We start from the raw sequence: 22,201 nt of genomic DNA, 5'->3' as shown, positions 1-22,201 counted from the left end.
CTTATTTGCATACTTTCTGAAACATTTGTTCTGGGTTCCATAGGATTCAACTTGGAAGCATTTTTATATGTATGTATACACATTACTGCTAGTGGCTTTGGAAGATACAAAGTAACATGTCCTGCAGTATTTTACAGTAAGCATGTATGCAAACCCAGCCTCTGCTCTTACTGTATTTGATCAAGAGCTATCCTGATCTTAAAGCAATAATGCCCTACTCAGATGGTTAAACACAATCTCTTGTTTTGTAGAGGCATCATTCTACCTTTTTCCAACGCTAGCATGGCCTGGCAACTCTCACTTAACTAGGGAAAAGTAGCATTGAAAAAGTAGGAGCAGGATAAAAAGGTAAACCCTCTGCCCCTACATAGCATATTGCAGGACACCTTCAATAAAATAGTTCTTGAAAAAGAAAAGAAAGCACTGTCACAGCAGGCAAACACAAATATTTTTAATAAGACTTGTGAACTCCACACCTTGCAGAGAAGGTCTTAGCTAAAATATTTAAAAACTGCATGAATTCTGAGGCTTTATTAGCAGCCCTTTCTCCTTTTTCAGATTCCTCCTCTGTATCCATTTCCTCTGCCTCCACAGCTACAGTCTCCAGCCAGGGAACACAGTGCTAGATCTAAATGCTGTAAAATATTTAACACACAGTGAACAACTTTCTGACTTTTACTGTTGCAAGGGCAAGGATGCATTCAACATGGTCTACTGTTCAGCAGCCTAAAAATGCACTTAATCAGGAACTTGTTAGTGTGTGAATAGTTATATCGCTCTTCATAGGCAGAAGAATGGAGAAAAGAAGTTAGCAACCAGAGTAACGGGGAGTAGCTGCTATTGCCTACAAGCACAGAAAGAAAGTGTCTTGCCATGAAAATGCTAAACCAGGGCTTTCCCGACTTTTAGTCAATGTGACCTCATTGGTTTAGCCTTGTTACATTGTGTTAATGTTTTATTGATTATGTTCCCTTTTCATCACCTTGGCCTTTTTGTGTTTGGGTGATTCATACATTTTAATAAATGTAAATGGCCCCAGAGGATAAAAAAACAAATTAGCAGAGATATGATTCCCCTCTAACAGTTACTCTGCTGTCATGTACAACTATACAGAAAGCTAAACTCTCATTCAGTTTCATACACAGGCTGATTCTTAAACTCCGAAACATTTATTGAGAACAAACTGAGAAGCATACATACATATTGGAGAATGAAATGGGAGCAAGAATAATTGAAACAGAGTCTCTGAACTGTCACAGCTAGATTAAGCCTTTTTTTATACTTGTCTGAATCAGGTGAAAAGGCCTTGCTTTCTGTGTGGTGTCAGAATGCTTTCTGTGCACTCGATCCTCTCCCTCAACCTCCAAAGACCTGTTCCCTCCAGCATACCCCCGTCTTTCAACCTCTGTCCCTCCAGCAGATACATTGAAATCTCCTCAGTGTGCAGCAGCAGCAGCCAAGAAAGCAAATATAATGCTAGGGATTATTAGGAAAGAAATGGAAAATAAAACAGAGAATATCATAATGCCTCTGTATCTCACTCCAAGGTGTAACCTCATCTTAAGCATTGGGTGCAGATCTGTTCACCACATCTCAAAAACTATTTAGCAGAATTAGAAAAGATATAAAGAAAGGTGACCAAAATGATTAAGGGGATAGAATGTTTCCCTTATGAAAGGCTAAAGAGGTTAGGACTCTTCAGCTTGGAAATGAGGTGGCTGAGGAGAGATATGATAGAAGTCTATGAGTGGAATGGAACGAGTAAACAATTAGTTTACTCTTTTGAAAATTACAAAGACCGGGGGAAACAATTAAATTACTAGGTCAAACATATAAAACTAAGAGAAAATATTTTTTTACTCAATGCATAATTAAGCTCTAGAATTTTAGTGATGAAGTGAAGTGTAGCTACATTTAAAAAAGATTTGGACACATTCCTGGAGGAAAATGCTATTAACCATTATTAAGGTAGAGTTGCAGAAATCCACTACTTATTCTTGGGATAAGCAGCTTGGAATCTATCTAGCCCATGGGATCCTGCCAGATACTTGTGAATTGGATTGGACACTGTTGGAAATAGGATACTGGGATTATTGGACTTTTTGGTCTGACCCAGTATGGCAGATCTTATGTTCTTATATCCCCCAGCCTACCAACTCTCACCTCCTTTAGCCATTTTCATATCCTCCTCCTGTTCCTCTTGCCCCTAAGCCCTTCTTATAACCTCCAACTGATTGTAATCCCCACTTCTCACATCATTCTCCATTCATTTCTCTCAGCTCTTCTTACATCTCCCAGTTCATTTCCCCACTTTCCCTCCCTTCACAGCTAATCCCTCTAGATTATCCATCTTTCAAACCCCTCCTGCATCTGATCTCTTCAGACAGCTTCTTCTCTGAACATTCCCCTGGCTGAAGTCCACAAACATTTTTCTTAGGGCCCTGGATCAAAGATAGATGACAACTGGTGAGGAGAGGGTACGCTGATAACAGGAGCAACATTTTTCAGTTGGGTAGATTCAGTGATAGGTGAGGAGAAAGGAGCCATGGCACACTCCACCAGCTCGTACACACTTGGCCCTACCCTCGCCTCATCTCATGACTGGTCTTAAACCAGATGGATCTGCAAGCAGCAGCAGCATTAATAATGAAGGCCTGGATTGGCCACTGTTGGAAACAGGATGCTGGGCCTGATGGACCCTTGGTCTGACCCAGTATGGCATGTTCTTATGTTCTTAAGGCCAGCATGGGGTCCGTGAGCCAGTGCAAGCTCACAGGCCCTGCAGTGGCTCCGATCCCTCCTTGTACAGGGTTTCCTGTTACCATAGAAACTCATGCGACTGTAGGACCACTGCAGGGCCTGTGAATGCAAGCTGGCTCATAGGCCCCATGCTGACTTCTACGTAAAGCATGCTGTCATTTGAAGCACTTGTGACCCCTTTTTGGTGTTTCGATCCACGGTTTTGGAGGTTCTGTGCTAGAGGATAAGATATTAAAGCTTCCGAAGACTACAGTAGGTTCTGCATTTATCCCAGTGGAAGTCAGTCTTCTGGATCTTGAATACACATGTAGCCATATGTGTGGCTATGCTTTAATCATGGGCATCATGGCAGGAACCAGGGACTTGGCTACTGCATCTGTCATCAGTGATGATCATAGAATACCTGAATAGTCATACTGGGATAATGCTTATGGTTCATATCCATGGCTTCTTGGAAGAACCAAATCTACATGAGAACAATTCTCAGCATCCTCAGTGAAGAAGAACCCCCGGTGCACCACTATAATAGCTAGAAAATCCTGCCCTAGTGATGAACTTGCCTCCGCCCTTTCAGACGCCCTGTCCAACTTAGACTGCTCTGATCCTGCCTCCGCACTTTCGTCCTGGTGCAACATCACTGAAGAGATAGCTAACAAGCTCTGTCCTATCTCTAAACGTGTTATAAACACCGCCTCAAAACACTCCAACCCATGGTATACCACTGAACTAAAAACATTAAAAAACAAACTCAGAAGCAAAGAGAGAATTTGGCGTAAGGAGCCTACCCCTCAGCTTGCAGACAGCTATAAAACGGCCCTGCACCATTACAGGATCTCCACCCTAAAGCATAAACGAGATTTTTATGCTGCCAAGATTCATGACTACAGGTATAATCCCAAAGCTCTCTTTACATTTGTCTCCAACCTCGTTAAGCCCTCCTCACCCAACATCCCCGACTCTGAAGCTGATGCCAAGTGCAACGATCTTGCACATTTCTTTCAGAATAAAATTACGAATCTCCTCTCTAGATTCCCCGACTCTACCTCCCCCCCCCCTCCTGAGCTCTCCTCCCCCCTCTGCCATCCTCTCTGTCTTTGACTATACTTCCTCTAAGGAAATAGAATCCATACTCAGAAAACTCAAACCTGCCTCACACCCGAGCGACACCATTCCCCCTAAAATGCTCCTCGCCATCCCTAACACTATTTCCAGAGCAATAGCTGACATCATCAACTGTTCGCTATCTACTGGCTCTGTCCCCGACACACTTAAACATGCAGTGGTTAAACCCCTCCTTAAGAAACCCTCCCTAGACCCAAAAGTCCCTGCAAATTTCCGCCCCATATCTAACCTTCCTCTCATCGCCAAGATAATGGAAAGAGTAGTCAACTCACAGCTTATGGACTACTTAGAAAACCACAATATCCTTCATGCCGCACAATTCGGTTTCCGTAAGCACCTTAACACCGAATCCCTCCTGCTCACCCTCACTGACCACCTCCTTATAGGAATGGATAAGGGCAACAGCTACCTCCTTGCCCTCCTGGACATATCTGCAGCCTTCGATACCATATGCCACAATCACCTCCTTTCACGCTTAGAAGGCATTGGTATCTCCGGACTGGCCATAGCATGGCTCAAGTCCTATCTATCTAATAGAAAATTCTCAGTCAAAATCGGCAATGCAACCTCCACCTCTCACCCCTTGCAACAAGGTGTCCCACAAGGCTCCTCCCTCTCTTCCACCCTCTTTAACATATACCTCACTCCTTTCTGCCACCTCCTAACCGAGCGCAAACTGAAATTCTATCTGTATGCAGACGACATTCAGATCATTATCCCCATCCATAATTCCTTTTCTGATGCTCTGAAGCACTGGGAAACCTGTCTCACCCCTATAAACGCTCTCCTAACGAACCTCCACCTCGCCTTGAACACTAACAAGACTGAACTCCTGCTTGTCTCTCCTCATCCTTTTCCCAAACACCTGTCTTCATCCAACCCTCCTTCCAATCCTTCTTCCAATCCTACTACTAATCAACCCTGTGTAAGAGACCTTGGAATCTACCTAGACAATCATCTAAACATGAAAAAATATGTGAGCTCCATTCTGAAAGACGGTTTTTACAAACTCAACGTGCTAAAAAAACTTAAACCCCTGTTACACCCCCAAGATTTCCGCACTGTTGTACAATCTTCCCTCTTATCTAAACTCGATTATTGCAATTCTCTATTCCTAGGACTCCCTTACGTGACAATCAAACCCCTCCAAATGTTGCAAAATGCAACAGCCAGAATCATTACCAACACCCGGAAAACTGACCACATCACTCCTATCCTGAAAGACCTACATTGGCTCCCCATCCCCTCTCGAATCCTCTATAAAACACTAACCACCATACATAAATCTTTGTTCTCTCACAATTCCCACTGGTTGGACATACCATTCAGCGCTGTCTCACTGAATCGTCCTACGAGAACAGTTCACAAAGAAACCCTGCATGTCCCGTCCTTAAAAACAGCACATCTTACATCAACCAGGGAACGAGCTATCTCTATTGCAGGCCCCACACACTGGAACTCCATGCCCACGATGCTTCGTCTAGAATCCTGCCCAATTAAATTTAAAAAGAAACTAAAAACATGGCTGTTCCAGCAAGCCTTCCCAGACTAAGCCCCTCTCCCCTCCCTACCTCTGCCCCAAATGCTCGCCCCCAGATCGTCCCGGATCCTTTGTAAATACTCCACTGGTGCTGCTTCCCATTCAGTACATCTCTAATTTATAACCTGTTGAATTGTATTACCTATCTTCTGTTAACCAGTTGCTCAGACCTATATCTTCTTGCCTTCTCTGTTGTTGTTATATTCCCCACCCACCGCCCTGTTATAATGTATTTTCCATTCTTTTGTTGTCATGTGAACCGGCATGATGTCTCCTACTAATGCCGGTATAGAAAAGTTATTAAATAAATAAATAAATAAACAATTAATAGTATCAATACAAAAAAACTGGATTGTCAGAAGCTACTTTGTACCTTTGTTCTCTTCTGTATGTAGTCAGACCTATAGACAAACATGGCTGCCAAAAGAGTTGACATGCCTAAAAACAGAGGATTACTGACTGCCAGTCAGTAATCCTTTTGGAAGCAGCCAGTAACCAAAGAATAGTCCTCACTTTCACATAAACAGACTAGTGAATAAGGGTGGTTTATATGAAGGTTAGATATCCATGTGACTCGTGTCAGAGTTGAGAGCTCTGGTCAGCCTGATTCTACTTGGTGACACTCTCCTTTAAATCTGTCATGGGATGAAATATTCTGCCGTGGGTTATTCTGTATCTATCTATGCATTAGAGAGTAGGTACATTCTTAGAGACAATGAGGTGTACCTCAAATACATATCCATCTTAGACCAAGTGAAAAGGAAAGTGCCACCCTCTTTGTAGCCCATTTATTACTTCTGGTGGAATTCCACACATTACAAGTTCTGCACAAATAAACTTCTGCAGGCTTTTTGTTCAGATAACACAGTATGACTGCCTTTGAGTAGTTTATAATGCAGATTAAAAAAAATTTTTTGTGCAGAATTTTCCCTTTCAGATTGCTCTTACCCTCCTGCAGACTCAGTGACCTTTCCCAGCTCTCCCTCTTGTGATAGTGTGGGGTGGCCCTTGTCTTCATGGAGCAATGCTGGAGGACAGAAATGGCCTGTTCTCTGAAGTTTCCAACAGAAAACACTTTTATTTACAATAACAGCATCAAAGGTTTTCTCCTTCAGCAGTGCTACATCAAAAGTCAGGTATTCAAATGTGCAGGGTTTTGGCATAATTCCTGGAACTTTTCTCCTACTGTTCTGAGCCTCTGTTCCTTTCTGGGCTTGGTATTCATTTCCTTCCCCAGGGGAAACACCCTGTGGGCTGAGCTCCCACGCTGGCGGGGTTTGAAGCTTGACTGGCCTAGATGCCTGGTCTTGAGGATTTAAAGTGCATCTTTTTACAGCCCTCTCCTCCCCCCACACCCCCCTTATGACTTCAATGCCTTCTTTCTCCTGCTTGATCTCTCATACTCTTCAGTTCAATCCCCCGGTTTGCTCGCTACTTCCCTCCCACACACCATTGTGGATTCCTCTCCCACCAGCTTTTTCTGTTTCTCACCAGTTACAAATTCCCTCCCCTATCTTTCTCTCTTGCCATCACTCTCCTCAGGAAGACCCTCAGTTTGCATTCTTCTCAAAAGATTTGAACCCCTCTCTAGCACATACTCTGCTCCCTCCTAGTTCTCTCTCATCACATCTGTAAGACCCCCAGCTTTCTCTGCCTGTGCCCCCCAGGCTTGACTCCTGGGGGGTGGGGCAGACAGAGAAAGCTCCCAACTCTCCAGTTATCTCCTCACCCTAGCAAGATTTCACTGTCTGCTACCCCTCTTTAACAAGACACCCAGCACACTCCCTACCTTTCCCCAAGCTCACTATTCACCTCTTACTTAGGATCCACTGGACCCCCACTATTCTGTCATTTGGGCTATGCAGGCTCATCTCTTCTGTCCCATTCAGGCCTTCACTGCAGTTGCTGATGTTTCCTGGTCCCTACAACTAATCCTATGGAGCAAATGCAGAATTATATTTGGGAAGGGAATTCTGAGCAAATTCTGTATACTGTAGAATTCCTACTGAAGTAATCTGTAAAGGTTTGTGTGCTAGTATAGGATGTCTCTTAGCTATAGCTGGGTCAAATGACTACCTCACTTCACCTTTTCTCCCAGGTCAATATTATATCCTTTGTGGCCCTGCCTGTTTAAAAGCAAGAAGAAAAAGCATTTGTTTTCTTTGAGCATGAGTATATCTATTTGGGATAGAGGCTTTGGGGAAGTAAATAAAAGTATGATGTCTGGGTGAGTGACTCTCCATTTGTGGAGGTAGAGCAGAGCCCAATTAATAGAGCATGTAGCTGGGTCTACCTTCTGCAGCTCATCATTTCTTTTGGACCCATTTGAATATCTTTGATTGTTTCAGGAGTATAGCTAGCATCTGCGTCAGGGCCAGATTTAAGTATGGTACCCAATAGGCAGAGGACCAGAAGGTGGGGATTTTGCTCTCAGAAATCAGAGCAGCAAGAGAAATCCTAGTGTTTGGGCGCCTTCAGAATTTGTTGCCTTAGTTGTGTCTGTTGCCTGTGCCTAAATCCAGCCCTGAGCTGAGTGTTGCTTTTCATGATAGTGGAAGCTTTAACCTCTGTGTGTGAATAGAACCTAAAATTCAGCTGAGGTGATAACCATATGTATGTAAAGATCTCAAAATACATATCCTTAAAACTAACCAAATGAAAGTATAAAATTTTGAAGTTTACTCTTATTTGATTATGGTAATGTGGAAACCTGCATTTTATTTGAATAGATTTTTTAAAGGAGTATGTCTGTAAGGGCAGTATTATGGACATCACAGTGTCTGAGTAGCACCCTTATTTATTGTTGGGAAGTTGGTGTTTAATAAAAAATAAAATGTGCAGAATTAAGAGATGCGAATACATTTTTTTTTCTTTTTTTAGAGAAGATGGGCCTGGGGTTTTGAGTTTTAAGACTCTAACTTCAGTTCTCAAGGGCTGCCAGGAGGTGCATTACTCTGGATAATCAATACATGTAAATGAGGTGGTTTTCTTTTTTTAAAGCAAATTATGCAAACCAAGCTTGTTTTGCTTCCTTCTCCAAGGCTGGAGCTGAAGAACTTAGCTCAGAATTTCCCCCCTGCTTTTAAGTCCTAGCCAAGCCTTATTGCCAATCTTAATTGTTTAAAATCTTGACTCTGTGCTCACTGGCCTTCATTAGCCTTTTATTTCAGATACGAGCTGTTTGTGACCCAAAGATGAATGTGAAAAATAACCTTAAGCTAATTATGCCTTGAAAGCAACATTTTAATAAATAACGAAGCACTTGCCATGTCTTAGATTGCAAAAATTGGTGTTTTGGGTTTCTAAAAGAGGCTGCATTTCTGAGAGTGACTGTGTATGTGCCCAGCAGTTGAGGAGCAGTTATGATGTGCCACATCAAGAAACCGTGGTTTTGTTTTGTGAGTCAGGTTCAACCAAAGCCACACACTTATCAGTTTGAATAGTAGGGCTGCCATCTGAGAGGGAATAATAGTTGCATGTTAAAATCTGTACCTTCCTGCTACAAAGCACATGATTAAAAATCTTTAATACTCACTAGGATGTCCTGATTACTGTAACTCCCACAAGGGCCCTCACCAGAATTTAACATCTACTGCTGGAAGAGTGCAGGAATTGTCTTGTGCGGAGCCAGAGCACAGGTTTCAGATATTCCATGGTCTCACTTTAACGTCTTGGCTTTTTTTTTCCTAATCTGCAAAAAATTCGATTTTTAAACTGCATCTGACCACAAATTATAGTGTTTAATCAGCTGATATTGAGCTGACCAGATTTTTTTTTCCTGGTGTCATTTTTTTGTGTTCTATAGAGTAAGTTGAAGAGGGACATTCTGTCATTAGTCCCTGAGGTGAAGATAATGATTTCTAATGGTACATTTCTCTTTATCTGTACTAAGTTCAAGTGAAACAGTGAAAATAACATGGCTGCACTACTTTTATCTTTCATTGAATTTGGGAACTGGTGCCAGAATAAAATGACTGTAATTGCCCAGTTTGTTCTCTTGGATACAGAGAAGCAAAGATCATCAAAACAGCTATAGGTGACACGTTAATCCCATAAAATAATACCTTGTTGACTAGCTTTCTAGAGTTATACTCTCTTTCAGTCAGAGCAAAATGTGTGGCTGCTGAAACAGTTTAAGCTAACGAGAACATTCTTCAAATTTTATGGAACATGTTTGAAACTGCTTTTTAAATACACAATCACAAAAAAATAAAATAAAGGAAACAATAATCAAGCTGCCCGCATTTCTGCAAATCATGAGTTGTTTTTTACCCAAGGGGGTGGATTTGCTGGATTAATCAAAGCCATACTGTGCGAGTAGTTTGGCTTTGTTTTTGTCATGAAAAGTACCTGCACAAATTTGGGCCAGCTTTTTGTGCATCTACTTTTTAAAAGCAAAAATACATGGATAGTTTAGATTATTTAAAATTACTAGCTGGGAAGGCCTCCAAACACATACAGGTAAAATTATCTGTATAGCTGACTTCATAGGAACTTTTATTCTCCTAGGACAAGCAGGATAGGATGGTAGTCCCCACATGTGGGTGACATCAACCAGTGGAGCCCGGCTTGGAAAACATTTGTCAAAGTTTCTAGAAACTTTGGCCAGCAAGACTGAGCATGCCAGCCTGCTATTATCCGCATATCGACAGGAGGTCCCCCTTCAGTGTATTCCGTGGTGCAGTTGCCTCGCGGTCCGTGGAGTCCTAAATTTTCGATTCTTTTCTTCGATTTTTTTGAATTGCCTTCAACTCCTCTACGGGTCCCTCATCGCGGTCAGTGGCCTCCCGGTATGGGTAGATCCTTTCAGCCTTTTTTCTCGATCTTAAGGTCGATTCCAGACTCTCCAACCCTCGGTGCCCGTCGACAATCGACTGCATGCTGGGTCTTTTTTCATGGCGTCTACCAGTTTTCGTCGGTGCCCATAGACCTTGTCCATCATTGATCCACATGTTTGCATCCTTTGCCTGGGGGCCTCAAGATGTCTGAGGGGGCCATCTGTGCAGTCAAATGACACCCAAGGGGGTGTCGTGTGTGCCTCGACAAAATGGAGAAAATTTTCAGGACCCCAAAATCATCTAGTACTTCAGTTTCTTCGGCACCCAAGGATTGTGGGGAACCATCGCAGTCTCTCCCTCTCACAACCCCTCTAGCTAGCACCCCCAAGGATTGGGGAGAGGAAGATCAATCCTCGGTAGTCTCTCCCCTCCCCCAGACCTCTGGATCATTGACCTCCTCAGTGCCAGGGAAAGACTGGGCCAAGCATTAGAAGCGATCCTGGAAGCACCAGCACCTATCACTTTCCCAATAAGTTCCAGTTCCGGAGCAGCAGCCGCTGAGCCGCCATCAAAGTGGCAGTGGCCACCAGAGGCCACGTCCTCCTGTGCCCCTGGTAGCCCGAGGCGTTCCACACGATACCGGTGCAAGGTGCCGTGCAACCTCGGGGACCCAAGGATGAGCCAATAATGCCTCGTCCCCCTCCATCAGTCCTGACCACTCAGGACTTTCAAGAGGAGCTGGACCGCAGAGTGCAATTGGCGGTGCTGAAAGCACTGCAAAGCATCAAGCTGCTGGTGCCACCGGCCCCCATACCGGTGCCCGAGCCTCCATCAATGTTGGCCCCTGCTAGAGCATATGGATGTCTTTCTTGGCGCCCTACTGACGCAGCTGGTGCTCGAGGGGCTTTTGATGCCCCACCGGCCACCGATGCCCTCCGCCGGAGCAATACCGATCCTCAGGTCCTCTGAGGAGGATGAGGCCTCCGGGACCGGGCATTCTTGCCCCCAGTTCCCCAAGCCACTGCCGGGCCCCACCAGCTTACCATGGCCGATGACCCCCCTTCGATGCTGGGGGATCCGTCGCTGCCCCTGCACCCTCCAAAGCCCTCGGAGCCCAGAGTTGATGCCCCTCTGTGTCCTTGGGGTGAGGACTCATCAGACTCATCCTCAAAGTACTCAGAAGACTCTCTCTCGGAGCCTTCACCTCCAGAGGAGCGGCACTGGTCACTGCCTGAGGATCTGTCCTTTGTGGGGTTTGTCAGGGCCATGGCTGAGGCCATCCTCTTTCAGCTCCTTATGGAGGAGGATGCATGTCACAAAATGCTGGAAGTTCTCCAGTTTATTGATGCTCCTAAGGAGATCGTGGCAGTTCCGTTCCATGATATTTTCAAGGAACTTCTTCTCCATATGTGGGAACACCCCATCTCAGTCTCCCCAGTTAACAGGCCAATGCCACTTATGTGGTGCAACAGGCCCTGGGGTTCGAGAGGAGGCAGCTCCCCCACTAGTCAGTGGTAGTGAAATCCGCCTTGAAAATGGCCCAGCGTTCCCGTACCCATGCCTCCGCTCCTCCGGGACATGAGCATAGGGAACTCTATTCCATAAAGTGAAAAATCTTCCAAGCTGCCATGCTGGTCGCCCGCATGGCGGCTTACCAACTTTACATGAGTCAATATAATCGCAACCTCTGGAAAAGAGTCCAGGATTTTGTGGAGGGCCTTCCCCAGCAGCAGCAGGAAGCACTTGCCGCCATTGCCTTGCTGGGTCTGGAAGCAGGGAAACACGAGATGCGCTCCACCTATGATGATTTTGAGACTGCAGCCCGCTTAGCCGCTGTGGACATCGGCGCCGGACGGATGGCTTGGCTTAGGGCCTCAGACCTCTGGCTAGAGGTCCAGGATAGGCTTGCCGATCTCCCCTGTACAAGCGAAAATCTATTCGGGGACAAGGTCCAGGATGTAATGGCACCGCTGAAGGACCATCATGATACCCTCCAGCAGCTATCCTCTAGTCCCTCAGAAGGACTATCCTCAGCCAGGAAATCCTCCAGCCAAGGCTCTCGCAAGCCCTTCTACTGGAAGAGGAAGTATTACCCTCCAGCCACTCGAACTCGCACGTCCTGGACCAGTGATAGAGGTCACCCCAGCATATGGACTTTTGACTGGTGGCGAGGGAGCTTGTCAGCTGGCAGCTCCCCTGGCACCTGATCCTCCAGTCGGCGGCAGGCTCCTCAGCTTCACCCAGCGCTGGGAAGGGATCACATCGGACCGTTGGGTTCTCTCCATCGTTCACCAGAGTATAGTCTGTGCTTCAGCTAGCTCCCAGAGATCTCCCCCCCCCCCCCCCCCACATGTCCATCGTGGGCTTCATCTGCCCATTTGCAGTGAAATCGGTCCCTTGTGAACAACAGGGCCAAGGGTTCTACTCGAGGTATTTCCTCATCCTGAAAAGGAATTGCGGCTTGCGCCCTATTCTCGACTTCAGGGTGCTGAACAGATTTCTTGTAAGAGAAAAATTCAAGATGTTCTCTCTGGGCATGCTGATCCCCCTCCGAAGAAGAGATTGGCTTTGCTTCCTTGATCTGGAGGAGTACCTCCGCATCCTGGTGGGGACTGCACATTTTCAGGCTTTGGGCTGGCATCACCCCTGCGCTTTACCAAATGCTTGGCGGTGGTGGCTGCCTACCTCAGGTGTTGCTTGGTCCACGTGTTCCCATACCTGGATGACTAGCTGCAGACAGTGGGATTCATTATAAACTTCCCCAAGTTGCACCTCTGTCTGTCCCTACAGCTAGACTTCATAGGTGCCAGGTTGGACATGGCACATGCGAAAGCTTTCTTGCCCAAGGACCGGGCGATTGCCCTCACCTCGCTGGCCACCCTCATATGCAACAGCAAGAGGATGTTGGCCAGTCTCCTGCTCCATCTACTGGGCTATATGGTGGCCTTTGTCCATGTGATTCCCTTAGCCTGCCTCCGCATGCAGAACCCTCAGTGGGCCTTGTGGTCCCAGTGGCGGCAGGTGTCTCAGGATCTGGAGGCTCCGATTATGGTAATGGACCCTCTCAGGCTCTCTGTGGGAAGCCCTCCCCAATCTAGAACGCGGGCTTCCCTTCCAGCCCGCGCCGCCTGAAGTGACCCTCAACACCGATGCTTCTCCTCAGGGGTGGGGAGCCCACACAAATGGCCTACACACTCAGGGCCTTTGGACCATCACCGAAGCACGTTGCCAGATAAACTTTCTAGAGCTTCGGGTGATTCAGTACACCTTGCGGGCATTTTGGGATCAGCTGTCGTCCAAGGAAATTCTGATCTGGATGGACAACCAGGTCGCGATGTACATTTATTTATTTTATTTATTTGTTAGGTTTTTATATACCGTTGTTCAGACTAGCCGTCACAACGGTTTACAAACATTGCAAAAGCATTCATATGTTCCAATAAAATATATAAGATCAAAAATAAAACAAGACAGTAATAAAAACATAAAAGCATAATATCAAACTATCGTTTTAAGAACAATTAATAAATCAATTAAAATTAAATAAATTATAAAATGTAAAATGTGCTAAGCAAATCATGGTCTTAAGAACAGTCAGTAAATCAATAAAAATGTGCAAGTTTAAGTTAAATAGCCTTTAAGAGATTGTGATAAGTAACATGGAGATAGTCAGTCAGTTTTTAGCCAATGCCTGCTTTATATGCTGCTCAAATAACCAGGTTTTAAGAGCTTTTTAAAACAACTTGAGATCGGTTTGCAATCTTAAATCCACTGGTAAAGTGTTCCATAATTTAGGTCCCACGAGTGAAATGGCTCTCTCTCTCTGACTGAGGTGAGTCTGGCTGAGGAAACTGAAGGTATTAAAGTAGTAACCCTTTATTGGCAGATCTTAGGTTTCGCTGTGGAGTGTGGAGTCGAATGACAGCGTTCATCCAATCTACTTGCTCACTGTAGATTGCTTTGTGTAGCATGCAGAGTGTTTTATGTTGGATTCGGTGTTCAATGGGTAGCCAGTGCAAAGATTTCAAGATTGGGGTGATGTTGCCTCTTTCTACAACCTGTGAGTATCCTAGCAGCTGAATTTTGCAGAATCTGGAGAGGATAAATGGTAGATTGTGGAAGGTCAAGAAATAGTGAGTTGCAATAGTCAGTGTCAGTAAATATAAAGGACTGTAAAACTGTTCTGAAGTCATTTGAATTTAATAATGGCTTTAAATGTCTAAGCATTAAAAGCTTACCATATCCCTCTTTAATTTTAATAGACATGTGTTTTTTAAAATTGAGCTCTGGGTCAATCCAGACACCAAGATCACACAATAAGCAGGATGGCATGGGCTCGTTCTTCCTCTGCCAAGAGGCAGTGTAGGTCTGGAACTGGGCCCTCTCACAAAGGATGTACCTGTGGGCGACCTATCTGCCAGGTCCTTCCAGCCGCACAAGTGGTCCCTCAACCCAGCGATGGTGGACAACCTCTTCCGCTGCTGGGGTACACCGGATGTGGACCTGTTCTCATCTCCTCTCAACCACAAGATGAGCAGGTTCTGCTTCCTAGTAGTGGGGAATGGCCATCCGGCCTGTGATAACTTTCTCCCTTCACTGGGGGCAGGGCCTCCTGTATGCGTACCTGCCTCTCCTGCTCCTCTTGAAGGTCCTGCTGAAGCTTCAGGAGGACAGGGATTCTTGTGGCACCCTCCTGGCCCCGGCAGGTTTGGTACCCACTCCTCCAGGAACTGTCAGTGTGTGCTCTCATTCCGCTGGGGACAGCGCCAGACGTCATATCACCGAACCAGGGCATCCTGCACCACCCAAACTTCCAGGCACTGGCCCTCACAGCTTGGATGTTGAGCGCATGATCCTCCAGCCCTTACAGCTCTCAGACTGTTTCCCAGGTCCTGATCCAATCTCGGAAACCTTCGACCAGGATGTCCTACACCTTGAAGTGGAAACGTTTTTCCATCTGGTGCGGGGGGGCATGGGTTGGACCCTTTCTCATGCCCTCTGCCCCGGCTTCTGGACTACCTGTGGCACTTGTCTGAGTCTGGGCTCCAGACCAGCTCCATCAGGGTACATTTAAGCTCTGTCAGCGCATACCTTCGGGGTGTTGGTCCAGCCCCTCGTTGGCCGTTTCATGCGGAGTCTCCTCCAACTGAAGCCCCCTCTTCGACCACCGCCAGCTTTATGGGACCTCAATGTGGCCTTGGCAAGACTGATATGGCCTCCCTTTGAGCCTCTGAAGTTCCTCACCTGGAAAGTCATATTCCTGGTGGCAATCACTTCCACTCGCAGGGTCAGTGAGCTTCAGGCCTTGGTAAGGTACGCACCGTACATGAAGTTCTTCCATACACATCCTAAGTTCCTGCCCAAGGTAGTGACTGATTTTCACATCAATCAGTTGATTGTTTTACCCTCCTTCTTTCTGAGACCACATTCCCTCCCTGGACTGCAAATGGGCACTAGCTTTCTACCTCGATCGTACAGTGAGTCACAGTCTACCCAGCTCTTCGTGTCCTTTGAACCCAACAGACTAGGTGCTGCTGTGGGTAAGAAAACCCTATCGAACTGGCTGTCAGATTGCATAGCCACCTGCTACGCACAGGCAGGCCTTCAGCTAGCCGGCAGAGTGAAAGCTCACTCTGTATGGGCCATGGCACCGTCGGCCCATTTGTGGGCAGTCCCTGTCACAGACATCTGTCTGGCTGCAACCTGGAGCTCTCTCCACAAGTTTGCAGTTCACTACTGCCTTGACAGGGATAGCCGTCAGGACAGTGCCTTTAGTCAGTCCATCCTGCGCAACCTGTTCCAGACCTGAACCCAACTCTCTCTACTCGTGCACCTTGTGGGACCAGACCGCCCCTGTTTTTCCTACAGTGTCACAGCTGTATTGTGCCCGTTGGTACCTTGTTCGGCCGCTATTGGTCTCTCTGGTTGAATGGGGCGGTCTGGAGCTCTGTACTCACCCACATGTGAGGACTACCATCCTGCTTGTCCTAGGAGAAAGCGCAGTTGCTTACCTGTAACAGGTGTTCTCCTAAGACAGCAGGATGTTAGTCCTCAGGAATTCCACCCGCCTCCCCACGAATTTGGGTTCACCTTCGGTTTGTTTTATTTTTTTGCTCATCTGCTTTGCTATGTTACAAGATTGAAGGGGGACCTTGCGTGGACATGCAGATACTAGCAGGCTGGACATGCTCAGTCTGCTGGCCAAAGTTTCTAGAAACTTTGACAAAGGTTTTCTCTGCCGGGTTCCATCGGATGATGTCACCCACATGTGAGGACTAACATCCTGCTGTCCTAGGAGAACTCCTGTTAACAGGTAAGCTCCTGCACTTTATTAGCATACGGCAATAATTTTAAAAAGCCCATTTATGTAGATAAAGTAGGGTTAACCTAGAAAAAGGGCTTTTGATTTTTTCCCTCTAAATGAGGATTGTGTGTATACATTCATAGTAATTGTAAAATACGATGTGAAAATAACCAAGGATGATATTTTACTTCTAGACACAGTATCATTCAAACATACAGACAAGTCAGGAGCACTGGCACTCTCAGCCTGCTGCAAATGTAAGGTAAGATTTTGCTCTTGTTTTGTGATATCCCACCCCCACCCAGTAGGCAAGCAGTAGAAAGGCAAATGGCACATGGACACAAATTTTGTTTTTCTGTGAAATGGCATATATTTAAAGGGTATTTAGATTTTGCAATTACATTGTTGTATTTTATCAAACTGGAACTGTAGTCACAAAGATTAAGATTTTAATTTAAATCTTTAATTTGGATGACGGTACCTAGCCATTTGCATAATAACTTTGTGATGCAGTTGAGTGCCTCCTCATCCCTGCCCTTAGCTTTGCATTGTAAACATGTCTACCTTGAGTTATAGGGTACATCTGTCTTAGGCTTGACAGGGAGTGCTAGAGTGAAGCTAATACTGCAGCCTGAGCGTGTTAGAACAAGATGGCTGCTCTGTCTAGTAAAAAGGCGACCTGCTGCAGTACTGCTCAGAAGCATGGAAGGCGGTTTGTCTATTTTGTGTGTAATGGAAGGTCCAATATGCTTTCTCCAGCATGGCTCTTACACTGTTTCCTAACTGGATAATAAGCCAAACCTATTCTTCAGCTTGTGGCTCTTTTAATGTTTTCTGTTCTGTTGCAAGGTCAGCAGCAAGTAGAGGTTTGAATTATATGAGGGGGAATAATGAATCCTTGAAGCAATTTCTTTTTAAAGTACCCTGGTGGAGACCTGATTTTTTTCTCACAGGCTATGTACATATTAACTATTGATTATAGGGAGAACTTTTAACAAGTGAATAGGCTGGGTTTTCTTTCAAGTAATTTTTTTCAGTGTTTAATGAAGACAGTGTTGAGGCTTTGGAATAATACAGATGTCCTACCCACAATGTGTACATTTATGGGGGAAACAAATGCAGAGTAATTATATTGTTCATTTGATAATTTTCAGGCTGTATAGATGCCATTAAATGGAAGACCCAACACTACAATGTTCTTAGCTCTGCTCTTGTGTACACTTCAAGCGCATTTTGCAATACCAATGGAGTTTACTGAGGCTGCTTTTTCTGCGCAGTTAATTTGATTTTGGCTTTTGAATCTGGGAAGGTTGAGATTTACAGGATTTTCTGATTTGTGCATTCATAGTTTTCTGATTTTTATATTTGCATTAAAATAAAGGGATAAGCCAGAAATACATTAATTATATTATGAAGAGATTTTTAGTCTCTAGGGATCTTTAACTACACCTGCCATGAAGTCTGCCAAATCTTGTCTGGTACACATCTAGTGGTATTTGATCAGATTAGGGTCAAATCTGTGTCTCCTATTTACATGGGCAAAGATACATCACTACACTGACATTGCATCACTGCATACATTAGTTCATCAGTATTATGTGCATTTAGGATTCCTATGTAAAAATTAAAGGAAAGGTTTATTGTAGCTTTTATTTTTTTTTTAGTAATTTCACGCACAAATATTGAAAATGTTCTGATATTAACTGTAATCTGTTTATACCTTGTGATGCACATTAGACTTTAAGCTTGTCACTATAAAATACATTGCAACCTAGATTGAGCTTGTTGAAATTCTGAATTTTTTTTTTTTTTTTAAGTATAACAATATAGTGTGTTATTTCTTTCTTTTTCACTTTGTTGCTTTAAACTGCTCTCTGAGAAGCTCTGTGGTGATGGGTTAACACCTCGGTAAAGCACTGGGGAAATTGGTGGATAGCAATCCTTTCATTTATACTTGTAAAATGAGTGACTGTTTTGTCAGGATGCCCTTCCTACTGGTTTGGAGTGATTCAGGCTGATCCTGCATATTTACACAGTTACTATTTCTGCAGGTCCTGCATTTTTTTTTTTTTTGTAACACAATAGCACTGCTGGGTAACACATTTTAAGTGTTGTTGATTGCAGTTGTGTTGAGCAAATGCAAGTATGTTGTACTGGCAAGATGAATTGATGCATTAACAGTGTTCTGGATTCCAAAGTCAAAGGCTCATTGTCAAGCCTTTGGTAAGGAGTGCTTTCCTGAGTTCAGCTTCTGCATGTTTCTGCATGTATTACTTGCTTAGCACATACTCCCCTGGCCTAGCTATAACTGGTTTTTCCTGTAAATTGCTTGGTTCTTTGGCATGAACTTGCATTCTTCAACTAATAGCTTTGATTAGCATCATTTGAACAGCAAAATACTGGCTGCCTTCTTGCATGCCACTGATTGGTCCTTTTTTCATTTCCATTCATTCTTTTGCCCCCTTTTAATTTTGTGCACGTTTCTTTTTTTTTTATTTATATTGATTATATGAAACTTTTTTGCCTTACCCATATCTATAAGTTTCTAGTTCCATCCCTCACTAACCATAACTGTGCAAATGGTACAGGCAGTCCTCTCAAGACGACACGTCGTTTTGGAGTCCGGCCACAGATGACGATGGCAGGAGCATACAGTATGTCCAAGAACAGAACCAGAAGAATCTGGGAGGGATGCAAATTATGATGTATCAAGAGAAACTGATGACAACGCTCTGAAAAATGTGGTCATTTCACACAATTCCATCTTTAGATTCTCATCACATTCCACAGACTTTTCTGCCTCTTCGGTACATGCAAAGAACTTTGTAAAAAGTAATCCTATTTTTTTTTTAAACTTTCTGATAAATTTAGTCCTTTTGTTAGTATTTTTTTTGTGTAAGAGTAATTCTGTTTGTAAAGATCCAAAGGGGAAGGGGGCAAATTGTGACAGCTGTTCAAAGCTTGCTACATTCTTAAATATAAACCTAGAGGTGTGTATTTATCATCTACCTCTACCACTGCATTTTTTTAAAATTCGACATACAAGAAGCTTCTGGTTTATATGAATAAAGCAGTGATTTGATGTCTTGTTTTACTGTAGTTCATATAAGACTCATCTAGGAACTAATAGAGAATTTAACAGGTAAGCTGTAGCAAAAGATATAATTCACAGTTCTAGTATGTCATGTCTTATTCTTTTTTTTAACACAGGTGACTCTTGTAACTTGAATCACTCTAAATGTTTTTTTGGGGGGGTTGCGGTTTACAGTCTTTCTGTTTTTTCTAAACATATACTTCACGCTTGGCTTGTTCATCTGTGTTTTGAGCACTCACATTGGAGGAAATGTGTGACTTTTCATGGCCATGTTTGAGCCTTTCTGTATTTTCACAAGAATTTTTGTCAGCCTTTTGGAAAAGTGGCTGTGAGCATGATGACCCTGATACCAGTGCCAGTTTCCCTTTGTTTTATTTATTAGGTTAAAGTATCCTGCAGAAGTCATTCTTGTAGCTCCAGCAGGTTTGGGAAACTTATAGTAAGTGAATACAGACAGTAAAAGTAAAATCCTTGACACAAGGGCAATTAGTGTTTAAAAAAACAAACAAACAAAAAAAACCCTCCATGTGCTTAAAAATGCAGTCTTTCCTTCCAGCTAAATAGAAAATGCTTTTATTGAGCCAAAACACTGACAAAAAGTAACTACAGATGGTTTTACTACTTACAGAGAAAAATATGAAGGAAAGAATGAGGCTTCCTACTTTGCCTGTACATACTACATAGACATACTAATTGTATAAAAAGTGTACCTAAAGAGGTAGCATTTACTACTATAAATTATCAGCAGAAATATTCTAAATGATGCCATAATGGTGGGTGCTGAGGTATTTTGTATAATTTTTGATATGGGCAAAATGAAGTAAGGATTTTGTATGACTTTTTGGGGGGGAGAGGGGAAGAGCACATCTCATTCTATGCCAGTGGATAACATTCTTTGTGAATGTTGATATTAAAGATATAACTTGTCATCAGTGCTGTGCTTGTAGGCATAACTAATAATTTTTATTGCTTTGTTGCTTGAATCTTTTAGTTTCAAGTCCTTGCTACATTCTTCTCATTGTATTTTTATGTTTATTTGGACTCAGAACTGTGCAATTATCAAATGTGTTTTGAGTAAAGACATTTCTCAATATTTTGGACATTTTTAAATATAACATTTCTGAGTTTGATTTTTAATAAATTTATTTTCAAAGCTGGGGGATCCTTTTTTTTTTTTTTTTTTTTTAAAGTTTGGTATAGTATATTTTTTGAAGAGTAAATGTTTACAATATTTTCCATATCAGTTTTGATCTTACATATAAATAAACATGAAATTGTTGTGAATCTTTTTTTATTTTTTATTTTTTTATTTTTTAGCACCCTCAGTGTTAGGCATTTTATTGTGGTTTGTGACCCCTTTAATTTCATCCTCTCTCATTTAAAGTAGTAAATTTATAGAAGTTATTTTGCACTGTTGACATAAGCACAGAAAAGCAGAAACATGCTGTTTCCTTGGTGTACAAAAATACAGAATTAAAAACACCAGGAAACATTGTATTTCATATCTGTACTCATGGCAACCTAATTGAAGGACCTTTTAACAAAAATAAGGTAAACAGTTGCCAATTCAAAAGAGTGTATATATCTGAGGTGATAATCAAGTGTTTATATAAATGTATTATTTTATTTGTTTTTCATCAGTTCTATTGGGCTCTGTATATTGATGCTAAAATCAGATGAACAGACTATTGAAATTGGTTAATTTTATGGTTTGTCTTCCAAACTGTCCTTAAATATTTTATAGACCCATTTTTACTCTTCATCTTCAAACTCCCTCCCTCCTTCCCCAGAAACATAAGATTGCATGAATATGTAGGTAATAATCTCATCAAAGTAATTAAAGTAATATTTTCATAACACTGCTGAAAGGTAAATAGTATTTTAAGTACATCTATGCTACAGTGGTGCTTTTTGTTAGTGCCTGTGTTCAGTGTTACCCATAGGAGCAATAAGGATAACATGATCTAAAAGATGAGTTGAAGTAATTTCAGCTTGATTCAAATTCAGCAAAATTCATGCAGAAATATAAATTTTTCCTCTAGGATTTTAAGGTAGAAATCTGAAAATATCCCCAAAATCTTTAAAACTGCAGAGAAACATTATATAGAAGGAATGCAGATGAGAGTATTTGCTGATTCACAGCACTAGGAATTGAATTTTGAGTGAATATGCTGGTGTATTTCTGCAGATCCATTTTTCCTTTTGACGTCAACTGGCCTCTCAAAAGTTAGCAGATTGATTATAGCCTATTCCCTGTACGTACCCAGATCAGTCCAGACCATGGGTTGAGCCTCCTGTCCAGCAGATGAAGACAGACCAAAACTGAAAGGGTATCCTATATCAGGCCAGAGCCTACCCTGCAGCCCTTCAGTATTTGTCTGTCTCCAGCAGATGCGACAGCTCACCCTGCGGTTCCCTGATCTTTCTTAGTAGTCCTCTCTCAGCGGATTTTCTCCTTCATTTCTTTTTCCAGATCAAGCAAGTACTTCATTGTCTTTTATTTACAAAAAAAAAAAAAATTGTCACAGGAGACAGTGCTGTCTCCTCGCTCTTGCGGGGCCTAGGGGGGCTTGCCCCTTGCGTTCCGTAGCTTAGGCCTTTTC

The 22,201-nt window shown here is 43.3% G+C and overlaps 1 protein-coding gene across 4 annotated transcripts in view; it reads left to right on the top strand.

The window, feature by feature from the left end:
* Positions 1 to 22,201, top strand: part of EPB41L4B (erythrocyte membrane protein band 4.1 like 4B) — a 709,272-nt gene that overhangs the window by 420,069 nt on the left and 267,002 nt on the right. For 3 of the 4 annotated variants that reach the window (XM_029589854.1, XM_029589857.1, XM_029589855.1), the window contains exon 15: positions 16,699 to 16,766. In XM_029589854.1, coding sequence (XP_029445714.1) covers positions 16,699 to 16,766 — 68 coding nt within the window. Of the gene's footprint in view, positions 1 to 16,698; positions 16,767 to 19,092; positions 20,756 to 22,201 lie in introns of those variants that run through there. The other variant, XM_029589858.1, reaches the window with a different exon arrangement.

The sequence above is a fragment of the Rhinatrema bivittatum genome, chromosome 2 (assembly GCF_901001135.1).
Source record: "Rhinatrema bivittatum chromosome 2, aRhiBiv1.1, whole genome shotgun sequence".
Classification (NCBI taxonomy): domain Eukaryota; kingdom Metazoa; phylum Chordata; class Amphibia; order Gymnophiona; family Rhinatrematidae; genus Rhinatrema; species Rhinatrema bivittatum.
Note: the sequence above shows the minus strand (reverse complement) of the source record. Positions and strands in the feature narration are given on the sequence as shown.